Source organism: Crocuta crocuta, unplaced genomic scaffold, assembly GCF_008692635.1.
Source record: "Crocuta crocuta isolate KB4526 unplaced genomic scaffold, BGI_CrCroc_1.0 scaffold253, whole genome shotgun sequence".
NCBI classification, from domain to species: Eukaryota; Metazoa; Chordata; class Mammalia; order Carnivora; family Hyaenidae; genus Crocuta; species Crocuta crocuta.
In genome coordinates, this window is record NW_027529451.1 from 3,036,801 (window position 1) to 3,059,061 (window position 22,261).

The 22,261-nt window shown below is 37.4% G+C and overlaps 2 protein-coding genes across 4 annotated transcripts in view; one reads left to right on the forward strand and one right to left on the reverse strand.

Annotated features, from left to right (window-relative positions):
* NGLY1 (N-glycanase 1) overlaps positions 1–22,255 on the reverse strand; it is a 57,207-nt gene extending 34,952 nt beyond the window's left edge. For both annotated transcript variants that reach the window (XM_077760726.1, XM_077760727.1), the window contains exons 1-3: positions 22,125–22,255; positions 12,074–12,188; positions 7,381–7,626 (exon numbers count right to left, since the gene is read on the reverse strand). In XM_077760726.1, the coding sequence (XP_077616852.1) occupies positions 7,381–7,626; positions 12,074–12,188; positions 22,125–22,255 (492 nt within the window). The remainder of the gene's footprint in view (positions 1–7,380; positions 7,627–12,073; positions 12,189–22,124) is intronic.
* Positions 21,878–22,261, forward strand: part of OXSM (3-oxoacyl-ACP synthase, mitochondrial) — a 10,435-nt gene continuing 10,051 nt past the window's right edge. For both annotated transcript variants that reach the window (XM_077760729.1, XM_077760730.1), the window contains exon 1: positions 21,878–22,141. The gene's annotated coding sequence lies outside the window, so the exon portion shown is untranslated. The remainder of the gene's footprint in view (positions 22,142–22,261) is intronic.

A 22,261-nucleotide genomic window follows, 5' to 3' on the forward strand; every position in this document is an offset into this window, starting at 1 on the left:
TAAGCACTTGGATCTTTTCGGTCTCTTTCCATTGTGATGGGAAGCTATTAAAGATACTTAAGTGAGAGAGTAAAAGGATCAGATTTGTGTTTTCAGAATATCCCAGCTGCAGAGTGGAGAAATGAGGTTATGAAAAGACCCAAAGGGGTCTGCAGAACTGAAAGACCTGATGGCTTCAAGGAGATGCCTCAGTAATGGTAGAAAAGCAATAAAAAGAATTTAGGATTAACAAGTCTTGGTGACTGAACTGTGAAGTCAGGAGGCAGTTAGAAAAGTAGAAAAATACTTTAGGAATGATCTGTGGATTCTGAATGAGCAACTAAATGGGTCAATAGTTGAGCCACTTGCAGCAGAAGGAAAACCAGGAAACGATAAACTGAACTAAAGATGACGAATGGTCAAGTAAAAATGAACTGAAAAAAAAAAAGTACATGAATTTTAGCAGCATGGAGATATTTGATGATCTCAATAAGAAGTGAATGTTATAATAATAACAATAATGTTATAATAATGTTAATAAGGAAAACAAGTTGTAAGAAACTTAGTTGTGGAACTGTGTCCCAAAGTGGTCTACGTGCACAACTTAGTGACTGCACAAAATGGCCCACTGGAAAGTGCACAGAAAATACTAGAACTTCTATTTATATTATTTTGTCCAAAAAATACAGCTTATATATTTATATAGTATATAAAGTTATAATAATATTTCGTATTTGGATTATCAGTGGCTCCCCTGAGGCTAAAGAAGCTAGCCTAAGGAGAGAAAAGCACCACAAAGTACAGGGGGAGTTAACAACTGTCATGTTCCCTCCCGCTACGAGTTTCACCACATTACAAGGTTTTGCAATTCATATGTGTCTGGCTAAGTGAACTTACAGGTTATGTTACGTAGTTTTCACTAACTGACTGTCAACCTGACTTGGAAAGATTACAAATACTTGGAGCACTTGGCTGGCTCAGCTGGTGGAGCATTCAGCTCTTGGTCTCAGGGCTGTGAGTTCGAGCCCTCAGTNAAAAAAAAAAAAAAAAAAAAAACAACAAAAAACCCAAAACCAAAGATTCAAAGACCTCTAGGCAAGGAAGCTAATACTAATACTCCAAGCACATGCAAGCAAGAAGGAAATGGCAGGGCTAACTCATCTTCTACTTTTTTTGGTATGAGCCCTTCAACAGCTCCATTTTAATGCCAAAAAGATTAAATACATAAATCACAACCTACTTATATCTGACAAAGTTTGCCCCTAAATTCAAAATTATCAAGACTATTTAAAATATAGTTATATCCAAATTCATTCATTTACATCCACATCAATGATAGATGATTAATACAGTTTTAAAAATTTAAATGTTATTTTAGCTAGCTTCTATTGGCCTTGTCTTAGAGTATAATGACACAATAGTATACGTTTATATATAACTTATGAACAAAAATAATAAAAACCATCTATGTAATTATGTATATAATTCACAAACAAAAACATATATTGAATGGATATGCTTGAACAGTTTACTGACAGGGCACATGATTAAAGAATCCTTTGTGCTTTTAATGGCACTCAGACAGTCCTGAAAAATAGTTTATTTTCTTGCCTTACTTCTTTACACATTCGACGGCACAGCTCTGTAAACACTACAGGTCTGCGGACTGCACGATTGCGGCCGCTGGGTAACCATGAACACAAGGCAGCCGTTAATTGCCTGAGAGAGTTGAAGTAATATCTGGAGTCCAAACAGAAGTTTAAAATGTACAATTTGTCTGGTTTTAAGTCATAAAGATGTTTTTCTTCACTGATCATACTTGGATTCTAATTATTTTGGTTTCTAAAGTGAAATATTTTTAAGATACTTTATAAGAAAAAAAAGATTAGGTATACTTTGCCAAATTATGTGATATAACCCATCAAAGCAGTATTAATAAATTTACTTTCTTAGTAAAGGACCAACGGTCCCCAGGCCCATCAGTCTTCCTTCTGCCTTTATGTAGCTCTTTTGTGGCTTTTAAATTTAGAACCGGTTTTTAAACACAAAAGTTCCATTTAATAATTTTTAATTATCGTTTTAATCAACTTGTTACTTTAATTACCTCATTTTTTACAAAACCTCCTTTTTTCCTATTTTCCTATTTATAAAAGTAATAAATGTTGTTATGAGACATTCTCAGGAAATACTAAGTGGTATAAATAATATGGAATCATCTGTAATTTCACCTTCAGATAAAATTATGGCTAAGAATTCATTGTATAGCCTTCCAGACCTTTTTAAAATGAACATATTTATGTATGTGCATTTAAAAAATTTAATTATTTTTAAATTTACATCCAAGTTAGTTGCATATAGTACAATAATGATTTCAGGAGTAGATTCTAGTGATTCATCCCCTATGTATAACACCCAGTGCTCGTCCCAAGCAGCGTCCTCAGCGTCCTCCGTAAGGCCCCTCACCCATTTAGCCCATCCCCCACCCACAACCCCTCCAGCAACCCTGTTTGTTCTCTGTATTTCAGAGTCTCTTGTGTTTTGTCCCCCTCCTTGTTTTTATATTATTTTTGCTTCCCTTCCTTTCTGTTCATCTGTTTTGTATCTTAAATTCTATGTATGTGCATTTTTAATAAGAAAATTGAAATATTATACACATACACACACGTTGTTTAATTTTGGAATTCTATGTTTACCTAAACACACATAATAACTCTCTTAATACCAAAATAGACATCATTATTTTTAACAGATGCTAAGAATTCTGGTATAGGGATGTGTTATAATTTAAGTGATCCTTATTGAAGGCTATACAGATATATTTTACCTTTAACGATGCTAAGTTCCCAACAAGAAATTGGACATTATTCTTATGTTCAAATAGAAGACTTCTTCTCTAATAAATATCATATATAGATACAGACTAAAAGGTTTCTTAAGAGATTAAGTTAGTTTAAAAACAAATCAATTCAGGGGTGCCTGGGTGGCTTAGTTGGTTAGGCACTGGACTCTTGGTTTTCACTCAAATGAGTTCCAGCTTGGGATTTCCCCCACCCCCATACTCCTTCTTTGCTCTCTACCCCTCTGCTCACAGGCTGGTCTCTCTCTCAAATAAACAAACATTAAAATAAACAAACAAATAAATATCAACCAACTCATTGTTATTGTTGTCTAAACATATATTTATAATTCCAGCAGAATAATCGCAAATGGTAATTCTTGTTATTTTTTTTAAAGTTTATTTAATGAGAGAGAGAGAGCAGGGGATGGGCAGAGAGAGTGGACGACAGAGGATCTGAAGCAGGCTGCACACTGACAACAGAGAGCCGAGGCTCAAACTCATAAACCTTGAGATCATTACCTGAGCCAAAGTCAGAGGTTTTACTGACTTAGCCACCCAGGTGCCCCTCAAATGGTAATTCTTCTAAATAATTAAATGTATACCCACATACACACAATGGGCAATAATTTCTAGAATGGTTGGAGTTAATGAAAAGTCCTTTAACGATTCCACATACATTTAAAAAAAAGTAGGCATATGCCAAATATAAGTATGCATCATAAACTAGCTGTATAATAACTGCTGAAGACTATTTTAACCAAATCATACTTCAGAATCATGGTTTCAACCTAGATAAAGTCACAAAATTGGAAATATAATGATTTTAACATTCTAAGGTTCTAGGTCTTTGAAAAACTATCTTTGCTATTTCAAAACTACTTTTGGAAAGCAAAGGGTATAAAAATATATAAAGGGCTATCAGGAAACTAAGTCCTATAGGAACACTAGACACTCAGCAGGCAGAACCAGCAAATGTAAAAGTCAATTGAATCATTAGGGAAATGCAAATTAAAGTCACAATGAGATACTACCTAACATCCACTAAAATTGCCATAACAAGTGTCAGTGAGAATACTGAGAAATGTAACATTCACACACTGCTGGTGAGAATGAACAATGGCGCAGCAACTTTAGAAAACAGCTTGGCAATTTCTTAAAACATTAAACATAAACTTACCATGCAACCTAGTGGTTCCACTTCTAGGAATCTACCCAAGAGAAATGAAAACATGTCCACACCGAGCCTCGGATGTGAATGTTCAAAGCAGCATTATTCACAATTGGCAGAGATGGGAAAACAACGCAAACATCCAACAGGGAGTACTATCCAGCAATAAAAAGGAATAAGATACTGATACATCCTACGATATGAATAAGCTCCAAAAACATGAAAGTGAAAGAAGCCAGAAGCAAAAAACCACATACTGTGTAATTCATTTACATAAGATATCCAGAAAAAGCAGCAAGAGAAATTTCTAGCAACCATCAGCTTTTATTTAGTACCAATATATGCCAGTACTTACAGTTTAAAGGAAAAGCTTATGGGCAAACTTCAATATCAGTGACTATCACCTTGTTTTATAATTCATAATTTTACCTGATGTAGTTTTAACTAAAGGAATATTTTAACAGTCATGAGTGCATCAGTGCTCAGGATTTGTCTACTTTATACCCATGTTAAATCTTTCTCTTGCTGCTTGAGTTTGGTCTATTCTAATTAGCAATTAGTATGTCCACTCAAGAGGGGCAAGGCAGGAAAACCTAATTGTCAAATTCTGTAGTATAACAAGTAGTGGTGATGGATGCTTAAATAACAAAATACTTAAAAATGTTTTAATGTTTATTTTTGAAAGAGAAAGGAGACAGACAGACAGACAGAGAGTGAGCGACAGCGAGAGAGAGCGAGCAAGTACATAAGCAGGGGAAGGCAGAAAGAGGGAGGCACAGAATCCAGAGTAGGCTCCAGGCTCTGAGCTGTCAGCACAGGGCCCGACACGGGGCTCAAACTCACAAACCATGAGATATTGACCCAAACTGAAGTTGGACTCTTAAACTTACTTAGCCACCCAGGTGCCCCACTTTTTTAGACTATGTATTCCAGTGATCCGTGATAACCAAGACTTGGCAATAAAAAACAAGATTCATTCTAATTTCTCCCAATTCCCTTAAGGAACTCAAAATATGTTACTGTGTTCCAAGGACTAGAGAAATAAGTCAGTAACAGACTGCCTACTGAAAGGATAGGCCTTTACGAAAGTTTATTTCCTTCTAAATTCTACATTTGTTTTGTCAATAAAATGACATTTTGTTTTTAGTACAGTATCCAGTGGCTTTCTGGTGATTACAGAGTTTTAAAGACCTCAAAGTATATCTGAATTGCAAGGTTACGAATCAAAAAAAGGAAAGAGGTTACAGAAGAGTGGAAAATATAAATGGATTTCCTGAGCCAAAACACTAACAAAATAGTACTTAGTCTAGGAAATAGCTATTTTGTAAAATAAAATGTTTTCACGTATTATGCTTTTTTGTAAAACTGGTTACTACTGTGCATTTTAAACCGTAACACTGAGATTCAACAAAAGATGGAGGAACCTTAAAACATACATTTTAACACTATGATTAGAAAACATAAGAAATGGTGCTAAAAAATAAAGTGAAATGAGCTTCCGTATCAACCTTAACTGCCAAACTGAAGACGACCTCAGGCATTCTGAGATGGAACACACAGCTCATGAGAGGAGCACAAAGGAATCCACTGAGTGCCTCTTAATTTACTTTTTGTTTCACCTTCTTTACATAATTGTCTTATAAGGCACACAACATATTACAAGTACATCATTTATAAGGAAATAAATGAGTACCAGGTTAGGTACTCAACGCTGTATTACTGTTAAGATGTGCCATCAAAAAAGAGTGGAAACCACTGTTCCAAAGAATAGACTGATTAGAGTTACTATCCTGTCACATTAGAGTTAAGTAGTCACATTTACTGTTACTCTGTGATAATTTTGTACTTAATGGAGCAGCTCAGATACTTTTTAAGAATAATTATTACCAAGCGCAAACCTTTATAGTTAACAAAGTTAACACGTATGCTATCTCATGGAAAGTCCACTGCCACTCAGTATTATTATTATTAGTTGATCTAACATATCCAGTACCAGTTTCTTGAAAGTATTCACAAATACTAGTTGTATTTATTATTACTGTAAATAAATATTAGCTGTAAGGACGACTGGGTGGCTCAGTCAGTTAAGCATCTGACTCTTGATTTGGGCTCAGGGCATGATCTCATGGTTCCTGAAATCAAACCCCGCTGTCAGAGCCTGCTTGGGATTCTCTCTCTTCCTCTCTCTCTGACTCCCCACCCCTCCCGCCCACCCCAGTGCCTCNAATAATAAACATTAGCTGTGAAGTTAATGAGAGGAGAAAATATTTTAAAGACTTCAAGGTTAATTTAATACACTGAAGCACAAATCTGTTTTAGAGAAGTTAGTCTTACACGCATACACACAAAAATTTAGAAACCACTCAGCAAGAATTCTATGAAAGGACAGTAACTCTCTATCCATTCCCCTGACAGCCCTTACCGCTTACCACCTTTATTCTTTATTTTTTAAAGACAAGGTTAGGGTCTTGTCAGCATAACAAAGAAATGACCACCATCATTTGACTACCAGGGAATTAGTCAACAGGAGATTAAGGGTAGATTTAATAATGGACTCTAAATAGAGGTTCTACTTTATGGAGGACAATGACAAGATGTTTTACCAAAATCAAAACAAGAGGGTACGAGCTGAAGCTGGCTACTAATAAAATTACTATAGAAAACAAAATCACGAAGTTTTTCTGTGTGTGAAAATTCAGAGGAAAACTTAAGGACTTCTATCAAAAGGGATTTTTATAAACAGGATAGTTTCCTGTTAAATGAGATCAGCAAAGTAAGTGTACCAGGGATGCCTATAAGAGATCCCAAGTTTGATATCAGTTCTACAGAAGTATGTATCTGTGTATGCTGCTAACTCAACTTCACTAATCTGGTAGCACCACTCTTAATAAGTTAACACATTATTATTTACTTTAAACTTAAAGAAGCTCATTTCTTTTACTAAACTGAGGGGTTGAACGGGTTTGGTTATTGGAATGAATAATCCCCAGAATGAATGACAGCTAGTAAAATTTAGATCAGAAGTGTCGATGCAGTAGAGGAAGTCTCCGATGACTGCCACTGTCCAGCAAGTCTGTTATTTTGCTTTAAAGACATATACTAATTTATAGAACTGTTTTAAGTACCAAGGCAATGGGTACATTTATGTGATGATGAAATGCCTAAAAAGTAATAAACTGAAAGTTAAGATTAAAAAGTACAAAAAAAGATGGTTATTTTCCCAACTTGTTACAAAATGACAATTTTTTAAAGAGCTAAGGAAATCTGATATATTAGAATTCTAAGAACCAAAAATACGGAGGGCATATATTCAGGAATAACTCCCAACATGTTTCAAAGCTTTTGCTGTTTCAATACTCTGAACTGGGTAAGAAAGGTTTAATTCTGACATTACCCCTGGAGCAGACGGTGGGTTGGGTGACGGCCCTTCACTGCTCCCTGCAAGCTGGGTTAACCCGTTCGGATTTGAAGACTGTGTTGTAGGAAGCTGGGGACCGGGTGCAGGTTGCTGAGATAATTCTACTCTGTGAGTCTTATTTGATCCACCCAATCTGCTACTTCTTTCCAGGGCAATCAGGTCACGAATTTTTTGCAGCTGCTCCACTGAAGCTTTTTTAGGAAAGATGAGATGTGTTTCTCCCTGGAATTTATAAAAACGGGAAAAATTTTAACTTTGGCTTTATACTGACAGTCCTTTATATATAGATCTATAAAATGAAACCAATACTATAGAATACCTCAGATATTAACCATCATTGTATTTTTCTACCATGATAGCACTTCTTTAAAAAAAAAGTCAAAGGTAAAAATGCCTATATGTAAACTAAGAAATTAAGAAAATTGGTCTCTTTCTTAGCATATAATGCTTAGCTTATTTGGTTGATTCAAAGGCCTTTAGGAAAGTATTTTCTTTAAGGAATAGTAAGTCACAAAGTCTTGTAAGAATTACAAAAACGTACATTCCTATCTTCTCTCCAGTAGATCTATCACTACTATTCTCTGTGAAAGTCCCTATGAAGTAACAATAGTTCCTAGAGATGCAGCCATACAAAAGGATCAAGGGTCAACCAAGAAGTTATGAATCTCCTAAACCCAAAGACTTTAAAGAAAGCTATATGACCAGCTGTCTGTATAAAGGATCCACTAATTTTTCCAAGAAAACAAAAAGTATGCCCTGATGGTCAATTCAAAATTATGAATTGTTAGCAGTAAATACAAAGGTGGTCCAAACAAAACAATCAAACCATAAAAGTCCCATTCTTCAAGTACTGACTCATTTAATGAATACTCACAATATAATCAGAGTGCTTTAAGATACAATAAACATTACAACAAAGCCCACAATGTAAAACAGAAAATTACAAACAAGAAAAAAAGTTTAAGTGAAAATATATTCAATTAAATTTTAAGGCGCTGAGAAGCAACAGTGTTAAAACAGTAATTCCGCCAACTACATAGGAGATAAAACAGTTGTTAACGTGTAGTAGTAAGACTTGAAGATTGTGAGCGTTTCAGTTAAACTCCGTAACTGAGAATGATCTTATTTCCCCGGTGCTGGCAGACCTATGAGAATCAACTGACCAAGACATTTCTCATTAATGACATGAAAATTAATTCCATATGAATCCCTTTTAAAAAGCCAGAAGAGGCCAATAAACTCTATATATTCGTTACTCATAACAGTAATTGTTTGTTTGTAAAAACAAAACAATCATTTATTGTGTTTATGTGTTCTGGGTGCTGGACTAGGCATTTTACATATGTTATCTCAAGTAATTCTCACAACCACCCTGCAAGGTAGGTATTACATTTATCCCTACTCTTTATATGGAAATATGAAGACTCAGAAAAGTTAAATAACCTGCCTGCTGCTACAGAACAATTGGTGGAGTGGGATTCAAACTTAAAAAATCTTAATTGTTATGCTATAATTGAGTCATCTCAGATTGAATAGAGACCAATAACCACAAGCTTGTACTAAGAGTTGGAAGCGTTGAACAAAAGAGAGTATTTTTATTCTGTGATGATTACATATATGATTAGCACAAATTGGATCACAATAAATTTCCAACATCAGAATCTCACATCTCTGATGAGGTCTGGGAAGAGAAACCAGACACCTAATTCAAAACCAAATACGGAGGTTTTCCATTTCATACTGTCAGTGGAGCAGCACTGAGAAAGGTAGAAGACACTGCAGAGAGAGGTGGAAATACAGTATAATAGGTTTCTGGTTCCATGTTCAGTCCACACCTCAGAGAGGGCCCAAAAAGACAGAGATGCTATCTTCCCTTCCAACTTTTCAGGACCATTCCCAAAAGAATGTATGATCACAGCCAAAGTGTCTGTACCAAAAAGTGTAATCAACGGCAGTGTATTTTCACGAAAGGACAAAATTACAGGCTTTGCACTAGATCCAATAACATTTTATCAATGAGAATTCTGGTATTTAACAAAATCCATATTTCTTAACATATTTTTGCTAAGACAACTCTCCCTGCCAAATGTTAAGCAAAGCTGCCCCCTTCCTGCCCACTAAATGCTGCTTATATAGTCCAGTCACCATGACAACCAAAACTGCCCACCTCCTATGCACCTAGTGAGAACCACTCCACTCAGCAAGACTGATGAGTCACACAGCCATGTGAATCCCAGTCTTTCTCAACCTCTTTCTCAGATTTTTCACAAAGAATTCAGTCTCAAAAGCAAGTAGGCCCCAAAGTGTCCAGGACTTTTAATATACAAAATATAACACTTGGGATTGGTCTGAGAGAGTCCTACTTCAGCTTAGAGCCTACAAAGTTTCTTTCTGAGGGTAGTGTTTAGTCGCGGTTCCACTGGTTCCTTTTGCAACTTAGTCACACCGATAACACACAGACTTCGGCTGGGTCCTGAGTGGGAAGGCCAAAGCCAATCAGAAACTTGAAGGATAAATTAGTCTGATCAAAACATGCAAATCTTTTCTGATACTGTGGTTCTATTTGGGTCAAATACTATGGCAGGCCTCAGCTTGTTACCTAGCACTCGTGACCAACCTCTGGGTCTGCCCGAGACGGATTTTCTAGGACGTGGGATTTTGAGTGCTAAACCCAGGACAGCCTCAGGCAAACTGGGACGGTTGGTCATCACACCCGGCACTCAAATATTTGTTGAATGAAAGACAAATATGACTCCACAGAATCTGTGACACCTCAAAAATGAGAAATTAGTAGTTTCCAGTTGTCATTTACTAACTTTTCCTGTCATTCGACTAAAAAATCTGTACTTCCTTGAACAAAATCAGCAATGTTCTCAACTTTCCCTCTACACTTTTAAATTCTTTATGTTCAGATGTCTGTGAGTAACTACAAGCAGATACCACCACAATTTATACTTCCGGCCTAACCTCTCCTTTCGAGTTATAGACTTATATCCAATTGCTTACTTGCTATGTTTAACAGTATAATAGTTAGAGTTATCCAAAAGATAGGTAGTCTTTTCTCCCAATATCTGCTATACTCCAAGATTTCTCAATCTGAATGGTACTTGCATCCACATAGGTGCTCAAACCAAAACCTAAAAGTATCCTTCAACCCTTTCCCGTGTACCCCACATCTGGTTCAACAGCAAGTCCTACAGACTCTGCTTCAAAAAAGAATTCTGGATGCCTCTACCTTCCCCCCATCTCCACTGCTATCAGCCTTTAATCCAACATATGTTTACTGAGTGCCTCAATGTACCAGCAATATATTCTAGGAGCTAGCAACACAGGGAAGAAAAAGACAAAAGGGTCTGCCTTCATGGAACTTATACAAACTATTACTGTTTCGCCCTCAGGCTGATAAACGCTTTCTAACTGGTCCTCCCCACTTCACCCCTTGCCCCCATCCCAGAACATCCAGAACATTCCCTTTACAACAGCTAGAATAACCTTTTAAATATCCTTCCCCGCCTAAAAACTTTCTGTGGTTTCCCATTTCACTTAGAATGAAATCCAAGTCTTTACCACAGTCCTCAAAACACATGCCCTGGCTTCTTGCCTGTCTGTGCAGCTACTTTCTGTGCCAAAGCTACTCCTGCTGGCAGTGCTTTGGACATGTGAATCATCTGAGTACTCTGACTTGAGGGCATCAGGTACCTGAAATACTTCTTTTCACTTAGGTCCCAGCTCAAATATTATCTCCCTAGAGGCCTTCCCTGACCACTCATCCATACATAGCTGCCTGCCTCTATAGTTGCTTTGTGTTATATCTCTACGCCCTATTTTCTTCTTTGCACTCATCTTTGCTTTCATGTCTACTTTTTGTCTAACTTACTAGAATCCGAGCTCCACGTGAGATGGGATCTATTTCCCTAGTTCACAACTATACTCTCCAGGGCCTGGAACAGAATCTGGGGAGAAAAGCAGAGAGGCAGAAAGGAAAGTACTTATGGCAACTCAGCATATCGCTTTAACAATTCCTAGAGCCTTGCCAATTCTGCCTGCTGTGGACTACCAAGTTTCCATAACCCAGTTCTACTTCTTTCAATATTCCATAAACTAGAAATGGTTAGGCATATATACACACAGAAAATTCATGATGTTGATAACTACTTTCATTGTGTCACAAACTATGCTACAGATTCCAGAGGATGAAAACACCAAACTTCTACTTTGACCTAAAATCAAAAAAGCATACTGAGATTCTTCTCTATCACAGAAGAAATCCCTTAACAAGTGGTAACTAAACGCAGCTTTGTCTCTACTCTTCTCATTTCTTACCGGAGACAGGTGGTTATTAGACCTTATTCGTATTCATGGTTGCTCACAAAGCAGGGTTTTGCCTAAAGTCTAAAGTGACCCACAATGTGGTCTTTGGGTTGTATACCTGATCTCTCTGTTCTAAAGGATTAAGGGAGAGTTGTTATATTTTATTGTGATTTTAAAGCATATTTACTGTGACTTTAAAAGTCATTTAAAATGTCTAATAGATGAAAAACACTAGCTGCAGAGATTTCCAAAATGATCAATTAATTTAAAAAAATGTTATCTTATTTAATTATCCATCAACACTATAACAAATTCTTTGTACATGAATTGGGGAAAAGAAACCCTTCAACATACTTACCTCTTCAAAGCCCATTTCAAATAAACATTCAACGGCTCCTCTGACAGGTAAGAGTCTAGTAGAAAAAGCTGTGTTTCCAATCCGGATAGATCTATATTTTTCATCATTAGGGTTTCTGATTTAAATAAAAAAAGTTTGATTATATATAACATTTTATACTTTGCACAGTGCTTTTGCACTCCTTTTCACACTTTATATTGGCTATACTGTTACAAGGTAGTACAGATCCCAGCTTTACAGAAAGAGGAAACACAGTCTGGAAAAACAGTCTGATTTTGTGATTCTTACCTCAATACACATTTACTACTAGCTTACTGTTTAATTTCACAGCTGATAATATTAGTGCTTCCATAATAGAAATACATGTGACTTTAATTCTATGTTATTAAAGCTATATACTTTTATGAGTTTTTAGGTTTCTAAGAAAAAAAATTCACATATGCTCTAGACATAGGGGCAGAAGGTTTTGCTTATTTTGTTCTGATGGATCTCAATCAAGAATGGTGCTTGATGTACACATGGTGGTTAGTAAAGACTTGTAAATGAGACTTGTAAATGAATGAATAAAAGAAACTAAAAAGCTATATAAAAATGTATCACAGTTCCTCCATGATTTTACTTCTGAAAAATATAAACCCAAGTACACCTTGATTTTCTTTCTTCTCTAGACCAGTCACTGTTTTTACTCTATGTTCTGCTTTGGCTCAAGATATATTTTTGTCACAGCCAAATTTTTTTTATGGTGATTAAGATTCTGAATAGCATACATGGGATGAGACCAGCATATGAAAAGCTTTGAGATTTTTAATAACGATAAAACAGAAATGCTATTTAAAAAAATCAGAATAAAAATACAAGGTTAAGATAATCACAATTATTATACTCAAGACCACTAGAACATAATTTAGGATGATAAGTAGATTTCATATCTGAAACAAACTCCCTTCCAATGGGAATGGCTTTCATTACTATTTTAAGAAGGATTCTGAGGGTGTGTCAGGGATCTCTGGGAAGGAGTGAGGCCATCTGCCTGGACTATGGAATGGGAGTGGCCGACAAATGCTTGCAACTATTAACTCATTAATCATTTGTATCCTAATTTAATTGTGGAAGTTTCCACATATTTCACATTTGTTTTCCATTGAGCAACCCCCTATTGCCAAATTGTCATAAATACATGAATCTTTTTAAAACTTTTCCTTAATTTCCAAAATCATACAAGTTTATTACAGAATATTCAGAGACAAAGCTCTAAAATAGTGTTATTCAAAATGTCCACAGACTGATGCCAATCTACAAATTCCCTGCTACTCATTCATGAGAAGTGCAGAAACTGAGAGTACTCAGCAATTTTTACAACAATTTGATGTGCTATGAAATTATTGTATTTTACAAAAGGTAAAATTTATAGGTCCACCAAAGACTGGAAATTAAAAACAAAAACACTGTTCTTCACCTCGGGTCATCTGAGCATCACAGGTATTTGAAGAAACACAAAGAAAAAAATGTGTGTTCTGCTCTTTCATTCTGTGTATTAAATGAGTTTCTCAACCTTGGCATTGACATTGGAGGTCTTTGTCCATAGGAGGCTGCCTGGCCCACAGCAAGATATTTAGCATCTCTGCCTTTTATGCCACACCATCATAAGTGTGCCTCCCTTTCTTACCACTTAAAACAAAAAACCATTAAACTATACAATAACCCTACATTTACCAAGGCTATTTACAGATAAATGAAGCATCTTTTCATGATATTCAACACATTTCACAAGGTTATAAACACATCAGTACAATCATTATGAGAAAACCTACTGGTGCTTGAGGTAACAACCTCAAAACATTGTTTGTTTTACCTATTTTTTCCCCAATAGCTTCCAGATTTTTACATGATCAAAGTCTTTCACTGGCCTTAATTTTCTAGTTTTTCTTCCCTCTTTTGCCACTATTTAAAAAATTCTTACAAAATATTAGTTGATCTGATACATGTTTCAAAGTAAGTATTGTGATACATGTATTTTGATACAGTTTTCAAAATAACTGTTGATACAGCTTTTCTGCTATAGTCTATTTCCCATCTTTTTACATCTATGGGCCTCACATACCATTTATGTATTTTTCTCACTAAAAACATAATGCAAACAAAAACAAACAAAAAACCCAACAGTAATGTCCAGTTACCCAAATCCTGTCTATCTCTTTTACAATATGTTGAGCGCACCAGCCATAGTCTTGAGCATAAAATGGTGCCAAAAGTTCATCCTGAAGCCCTCAAAGGCTTAGAGAACTTGGCCACAAAGCCATTAGGCCTCAAATCCATAAGGTCCTATTTCCTACCCTTGGAAAAGTACCACACAGACCCTTTCCAAACCTCTGGCTTTACAGCATCATCACAGTACATCCACTATCCTTGAACTCATTAGTACTCTCCTTATCTTGCAGTGTCTAAAATACCCCTAAGGATCACTTCATTTTTGCTTCATCATCTTCTTCCATTAATTAATCTGCAGACTTTCCTCAAATATTTTTTGCTATAATTTTTCAATGTGTTTTTTCTGCCTCTGCTGACTCAACTATTTCTGCAACTGGTAATATTTACCTTGCTTATTAGCAATAATTTTGCACATTCACCCGAGGTGCTTAGTTTTTTCTGGATGCTGTTGGAGGAATGAACAGGGCCTTGAGAGGGCAACAAAATTTCATGCACTTCATTCACTGTGACTTTGAACATATTTCGGTATCTTCCTAGTTGTCTTATCCCCACGTGTCTACAAAATTGTTTAATCTGTAGAATATTAGTCTTTATTTTTACAACTGAATGGTAGATAAAAGTCATGCTTTTCACCTATCTAGCATATATTTAGGATCTTAAGACATGTTAACAATAAGCTTCCCACTGAGGTCACAGACTCAGAAAAAAGAAAAACTTAAATGCTTCTATTTTAGAACTTCAGAAATGCTGAGAATTAAACATAGCTGACCATTTACTAGCCCTCTTCTTCTTTAGAATGAATAATCACAGAAATGGTTTACATAAATGGAAACTCAGTATTTTAGAGATCCTATAATCTTGTATTTTTATTACTAATCACAACAGTTGGTTTGTAGGCCATTTAAAAAATATTTCTAGTCCTTTTGTAAATCAAAATAATAATTCTGGGATATATGTAAATTTTGTTTAAAAAAATTTTTAATGTTTATTTTTGATAGAGAGAGGGAGAGAGAGGGAGGTTAGGCATGCACACACACAAATGAGGGAAGGGCAGAGAAGAGGGGAACAGAGAATCCAAAGCAGGCCCCAGGCTCTGAGCTGTCAGCACAGAGCCCAATGTGGGGCTCGAACTCACAAACTGTGAGATCATGACCTGAGCCGAAGTCGGACGCTTAACCCACTGAGCCACCCAGGTGCCCCTATACATGTATATTTTTCAAAAACATCTATCTGCCTTCTCTGGCCGTCTACCATTCTATGCAGCTGACAATAAGGTAAATATACACATAATGTGGCTTGTTCAGGGTGAAAAATTGAAGAATGGTAACAAAAAACATATATGCCTTTATTTCTCTTTTGCAATAATCCTATAAAGCATTTTTTTCTTTCCTCTTAAAAATGAGGAAACCAAAAAAAAAAAAATGAGGAAACTTAAGTCCAGAGACTTTACATAAATTGCCTATAACCACTCTCTTAGGAAATGGTTGACTGGGATTTAAAAACACTGGTCTAATTACAAAGTTTATAGACTCTTCACCATACAATACACCAACAAACTCACCAATCCTCAGTTAACCACCCTCTTTAGATTTCTCCAGTTGTCAATAGTAACCTAGATTAGAAATCTGAAGTTATTTGGGTTATTTTGTCTCCTTCCATTACCAGTTCTATTCCTCACATTCAGTCATCAAGAACTACCAATCCCTGCCTCCAACAGTTCTCTCTCCATTCTCTCCCCACTCATGCTTATGAGTACTGTACTAGCTTTCACAAGTGAAACCCATTCCTTGTGTCCTCTTACATCATTATTCTACATTAAACTCCTTCACTATGTTTCTCTTTGACTCTATAAAGTACAATCACTTTCTCCTGTCTCACATCAAATACATGTTCTCTGCTATTCCATCAACCTGTCTCATCTTACCAAACCTCTGTTCTCAAAACTCTTCCACACTAGGTCCCCCTGCTATCTCCAGACATAAACATGTAACTCCTTGAACACTGTCTTGCAATTAATTGTTCTCTAGATTTTACACTGTGGCTGTTTTCCATACTAGTGTCTTTCTCCTAAACATATTTATTTTCATGGAAAGAATAAACCACTTTCCATTCTTGGCCCTTCTCAATCACAGGCAGTTTAATTTGTAACCAATAACCGTGTGCAGTTTGCAAAGAAAATTAGTAGAACATCAAACATATTTTTTAGAGAATAAATGGAGCAAATTATCTCAGGAACACATGTGGAATGCTAGCCAAACTATTACAGAGTTTGAGAAACAGATATTGAGTACAGCTCATCTTTATCTAGAAGTCAGTGAACTGAAAAAAAAGTAAAAGGTTCAAGCCCATGGCATATTGTGCAAGCAAATTAGCTTATATTTTATTCTGTAATTTCATTAACTTTATGACTCTTAGTTGGGGGACAAGTTAACATCACCTGAAGCAGAAATGTGAAATGTAACCAAAACTATTATCTTCACTTGAGTGTAGTGACAAGTACTGCTGTTTATAAAAAATTAAACAAACAAAAAACAACTACTAATGAAATTCTCTTTCAGCACTTGTTTCATAAAACACTACGTCAAACACTGAGGCAGGAATAAGATATAAAGACAACAACCCTGACCCAGTCTCTTATCTCTAACACTAATGGGCTTCCGCAAACAGCAAAAGGAACAGAAGACTTTGGTTTTCTCCACTCTCAAATAAGTGAGACAAGCAGATGTGTAATGTAATGTAGTTAGAGTAACCTAGATTAGAAATCTCTGAAGAAGAGATCAGTATATTTTCTATTAAGAAGTTAACAAAGTCAAGGACTTAGAAATGGAAGACAGAATGTTTTTTAACTTCCTGAAGCATAAAGGAGTTTTAATTCAAAGAAAATGAGAGCAGGGATTAATACTATTACATGCGTATCCCAGAGATATTATAGGTTTGGATCTAGACCGGTGTAGTACAGTGAAAATTGCAGTAAACCAAGTCAAATGAATTCTTAAAACTTCCCACTGCATATAAAAGTTATGTTTATACTACGTTGTACTCTATTATATGTGTAGTAGCATTATGTTTAAAAAACTGTACATACCTTAATTAAATAATACTTTATTGCTAAAAAATGTTATCATATGAACTTTCTATAGTTGGAGTCTTTTTGATGCTGGAAGGTTTGCCTCGATGTTGATGGATGCTAAGTACTGATGGAGCTGTGGCAATTTCTTAAAATGAGACAATGAAGTTTACCACATCCATAGACTCTTCCTTTCATGAATAATTTCTCTGTACCATGTGTTGCTGCTTGATAAAACATCTTTCAAAACTAGAGTCAATCCCCTCAAACCCGACACTGTTTTATCAGCAAAGTTTGCTGATATTCTAAATTCTTTGTTGTCACTTCAACAATCTTCACAGCATCTACATTAGGAGGTTCCAGCTCAAGAAACCATTTCCTTTGCTCATTCATAAAAGTCTTCTTTTTAAAGTTTATTTATGTATTTATTTTGAGAGAAAGAGAAAGAGTAGGGGAGGGGCAGAGAGAGGGAAAGAATTCCAAGCAGGTTCTGCACTGTCTGTGCAGAGCCTGACGCAGGGCTCCATCTCACGAACCCCGAGATCACAGCCTGAACTGAAATCAAGAGTCAGCCGCTTAACCAACTGAGCCACCCAGGTGCCCCATTTATCCATAAAAGTTTTATCATGAGATTGCAGCTACATCTTCAGGCTCTACTTCTAATTCTCTTGCTATTTCCACTATATCTGCAGCTATTTTCTCCACTGAGGTCTTGAATCCCTCAAAATATCCATGAGGGTTGAAATCAACTTCTGCCAAACTCCTATTAAAGTTGACATTTTGACCTCCTTCAAATGTTAATTGCATCTTGAATGGTGAATCCTTTCCAGGTTTTCAACTTTGCCCAGATCCATCAGAGGAATCATGATCTACTGCAGCTACGGCTTTACAAAATGTAGTTGTTACAATAAAACAATTTGAAAGTCAAAACGACTCCTTGATCCATGGGCTGCAGAAGAGATGTAACGACTCCTTGATCCATGGGCTGCAGAAGAGATGTTAGCAGGTATGAAAACAACATTACGGCACTGTGCATTTCTATCGGGGCTCTTGGGTGACCAGGTGCATTGTCACTGAGCAATGGTATTTTGAAAGGAATCTTTTTTTCTGAGGTTTCAACCGTGGCCTTAAATATTCAATAAATCACATAGTAAAGAGATGTGCTCTCATCCAGGCTTTGTTTTTCCACTGAGAATTTTCAGAAATGTTAATAAGCATTGGCTTCAATTTAAAATCACCAGCTGTGTTAGCCCCTAACAAGAGAGTCAACTTGTCCTTTGAAGCCAGACATCGACTTCTTTCTAGCTATGAAGTCCTAGACGACATTTTCTTCCAATAGAAAGCTGTTTTGTCTATGTTGAAAAATCTGTTGTTTACTATAGCCATCTTCATGAATTATATTAGATAGTTCTGGATAACTCTCCGCAACTTTTCATCATTTGCTGCTTCACCTTACACTTTTGTGTTATAGAAACAACTTCCTTCCTTTAACCTCATGAACCAACCTCTGCTAGCCTGAAACTTTTCTTCTTCAACTTCATCACCTCTCTCAGCCTTCAGAGAACTGAAGATTTAAGACCTTGCTCTGGATTAGGCTTTGGTTTTTAAGGGAATGTTATAGCTGTCTTGATCTTCTATCTAGACCATTAAAACGTCCTCTATTAGCAGCAAAAAGGCTGTTTTGCTTTCTCATCATTTGTATGTTTACTTGAATGGTACTTTTAATCTCCTTCAAGAACGTTTCCTTTACATTTGCAACTTGGCTTTTTGGTACAATTAGGCCTAACTTTCGGCCTAGCTTGGATTTTGACACAGCTTCCTCACTAAACTGAATCACTTCTAGCTTTTGATTTAAAGTGAGAGATGTATATCCCTTCCTTTCACTTGAACATTTAGGCCATTACAGGGTTATTAACGAGTCTAATTTCACTTATTATTGTGTCTCAGGAAACAGGGAAGCCTACGAAAGGAGAGGGGACAGAAGGGCCAATGGGTGGAGCAATCAGAACACACACATTAAGCTTGCCATCTGATGTAGGTACAGTTGGTGCACCCACCAAAATTACAATAGTAACATCAATGATCACTGATCACAGGATAAAGAAGATATGGTATACACACGCATACACATGTGCGCATGTACATACACACACAACACACACACACACAATGGAAATATTACTCAGCCATAAAAAAGAATTAAGATCTTGCCATGTGACAACTTGGATCTAAAAAAGCAAAACCAACGAAAAAACAGAAACAAACACATAAATACGGAGAACAAATGATGGTTGTGTGGGGGGGGGGAGTGTGGGATGGGCAAAGTGGGTGAAGGAGAGTGGGAGATACAGGCTTCGGGTTATGGAATAAAGAAGTCACGGCAGCAGGGGGCACCTGGCTGGCTCAGTCAGAACAGCACGTGACTCGATCTCGGGCTTGTGAGTTTGAGCCCCACAGTCAATGGCTGTGTTAATACAGCTTTATAATAGCTTTGTATGATGACAGATGGTTGCTACACTTGGGAGCATAGCATAATGTACAAACTTGGGGAATCCCTATGATGTACTACTGAAACTAATGTAACATTCTGTGTTAACTATATTTCAATTAAATAAAAGCACTCAGGGCTCCTGGGTGCTCAGTTCATTAAGCATCCAACTTTCTGTTTCAGCCCAGGTCTCATGATCTCATAGTTCATGAGTACAAGCCCCGCACCAGGCTCTGCTCTGATAGTGTGGAGCCTGCTAAGGATTCTCATTCTCTCTCTCTCATTCTCTCTTTCTCTCTGCCTCTCCCTTGCTTGCTTGCTCGCTCTCTCAAAATAAATAAACTTAAAAAAATTAAAGAACTCATTGATCACAGATCACCGTAACAAATGATGAAAAAGTCTGAAATACTACAATTAGCAAAATGTAACCCAAAGATACAAAGTGAGGAAATGCTATTGGAAAGACGGCACTGACAGACTTGCTCAACACCATAAACCCTGAATTTGTGAAAAACACAGTTATTTGTAAAGCACAATAAAATGAAGCACAATAAAACAAAGTGTGCCTGTGCTTAAACTAAACAGGGTAGTTTTTCATACCATTTCCAACGATCAGTTCCGACCTCGAATTCCCTTTCTAGATAAAACTTTTTAAGATCAGAAACATAAGCCAGAGTAAAAACTGTAATATGAACTGACAGCATGCCAAGCTTCTTCTAGGAGTTTGATAAATATTCACAGTGGTGATTACGCCAAGTTATTATTTGCATACATAAGTTTTCCTTCCTCAACACATCTTGGTCTTAGCATTCTGGGTTTCACTAGATTAAAAGCAGAAGTGAATCCTATTATAAGGCCACTTCCTTTTTCTGAATAATGGGATTTAGTTTGATGGCTTTCCAGGTTGGAGGTCCTGGCTGAAAAAATCTGGAGGACTTAGTTTATGAGTTCATTCATGCAGATTCCACTGGCATCCTCATGCTTTGAAGAGTGGTTAGACCTCACAGGGGAGAGGTGAGCTGAGGAAGGTGTCACAGAGGAGAAAGGCAGTCCCCCACATAGGTCACAATTGTGTAGCTGTGGACACTACCCATGCTGTATCCCTTATAGCATTTGGCAAATAATAAAGGCTCATTTTCCCTTCAATTTACTTTTAAAATCCTTAATGTTACCTATATAAACAATATATTGCCATGAACAATGAACTGCCATGGGTTAAAACACTACACTTGTAACTAAGGTCTCTAAGACTGGGTCACATCAAATCTATAACCTTCAAACTAAGAAGAATTTCCTTTTAGACTTCATGCCGATATACCCACCACTCAGCAGAACATGTGCACCAGGGGGTGAGGTGGGAGGGAGCGCCTAGACAGTAATCACGGTGATCTGATAAATGAAGCAACACCACTCGAGTATCTGCACGTAGAACCACTTTAACCTCGGTCCTATTTCCCTCCCCCAGACATCACATTCCTCAAGACACTACATGAATTGATCTACGAACTGATAACGATTCACAATGAATAATCAAACTTGCCTCCCAATTCCCCAAATCTGTAAGGGTCCCTTAAGGATCGATCTACAAGTGTACTTCAGTACGAAGATGAAACTAGTTAGGTTAGTTGCCAAGGTAATCTTCACTAATTCTCATTTAAAAGATCATGTTGAAAAGTAGACTACAAGTATAATACAAATATTGTAACTTTAAAGTAACATGATTACTATGTCAATCAACAAAAGTGGACAGGAAAAGACCATAAAAAAATGTAAAAACTCCACCCTTTCGGCTAGCATTATGCTTTAATATTAAAATATTCCCAAAATGTTGGGGGGCGGGGATTTTGTCGGAGACTAACTTCTCATAAGCCTGTGGCAATTTAAGGCACTAGGGTGAAACCCACGCAGCGCGGATGAGACGCTGTTACCTGTGCTGACAGTTAAACAACTCGATCCGGGCACGCCTTCTCACTTCCCTCCGCCCTGCGCTACCCGCCCCACCTCCAGTTCGTAGCGCACCACCTCCAGTTCACACCCGGGCACCCCGACATCAGGTGCCAAGTCCCAACTGCAAAAGAAACTTACTCTCCTCTGGACACAGTGGCCTGGCCAGGTCTCCAGGCCCTTGGCCAGCGGGCTCCGACACGGAGTCGGAGCCAGGCTCAGGCCCCCGGTCCTTCCTGGCCTCGCCGCCCTTCGGGGCCCCGGCCCGGCGCCCCCAAACCTGCGCCAAGCAGGCGCCCCTCACCGCCCGCCCCGGCGCCCCGTCCCACCACGCAGCCCCGCACCTGAGGATGTTGTCCGCGTAAGTGAGCAACAGCTTGGAGGCCTCCAGAAAGGTCTCCGGCGTGTTCTGGCACAGCTCGGCCACAGCTGGGGACGCAGAGCCCGAGGAGCTGCCCAACGCGGCTGCCGCCATGCACGA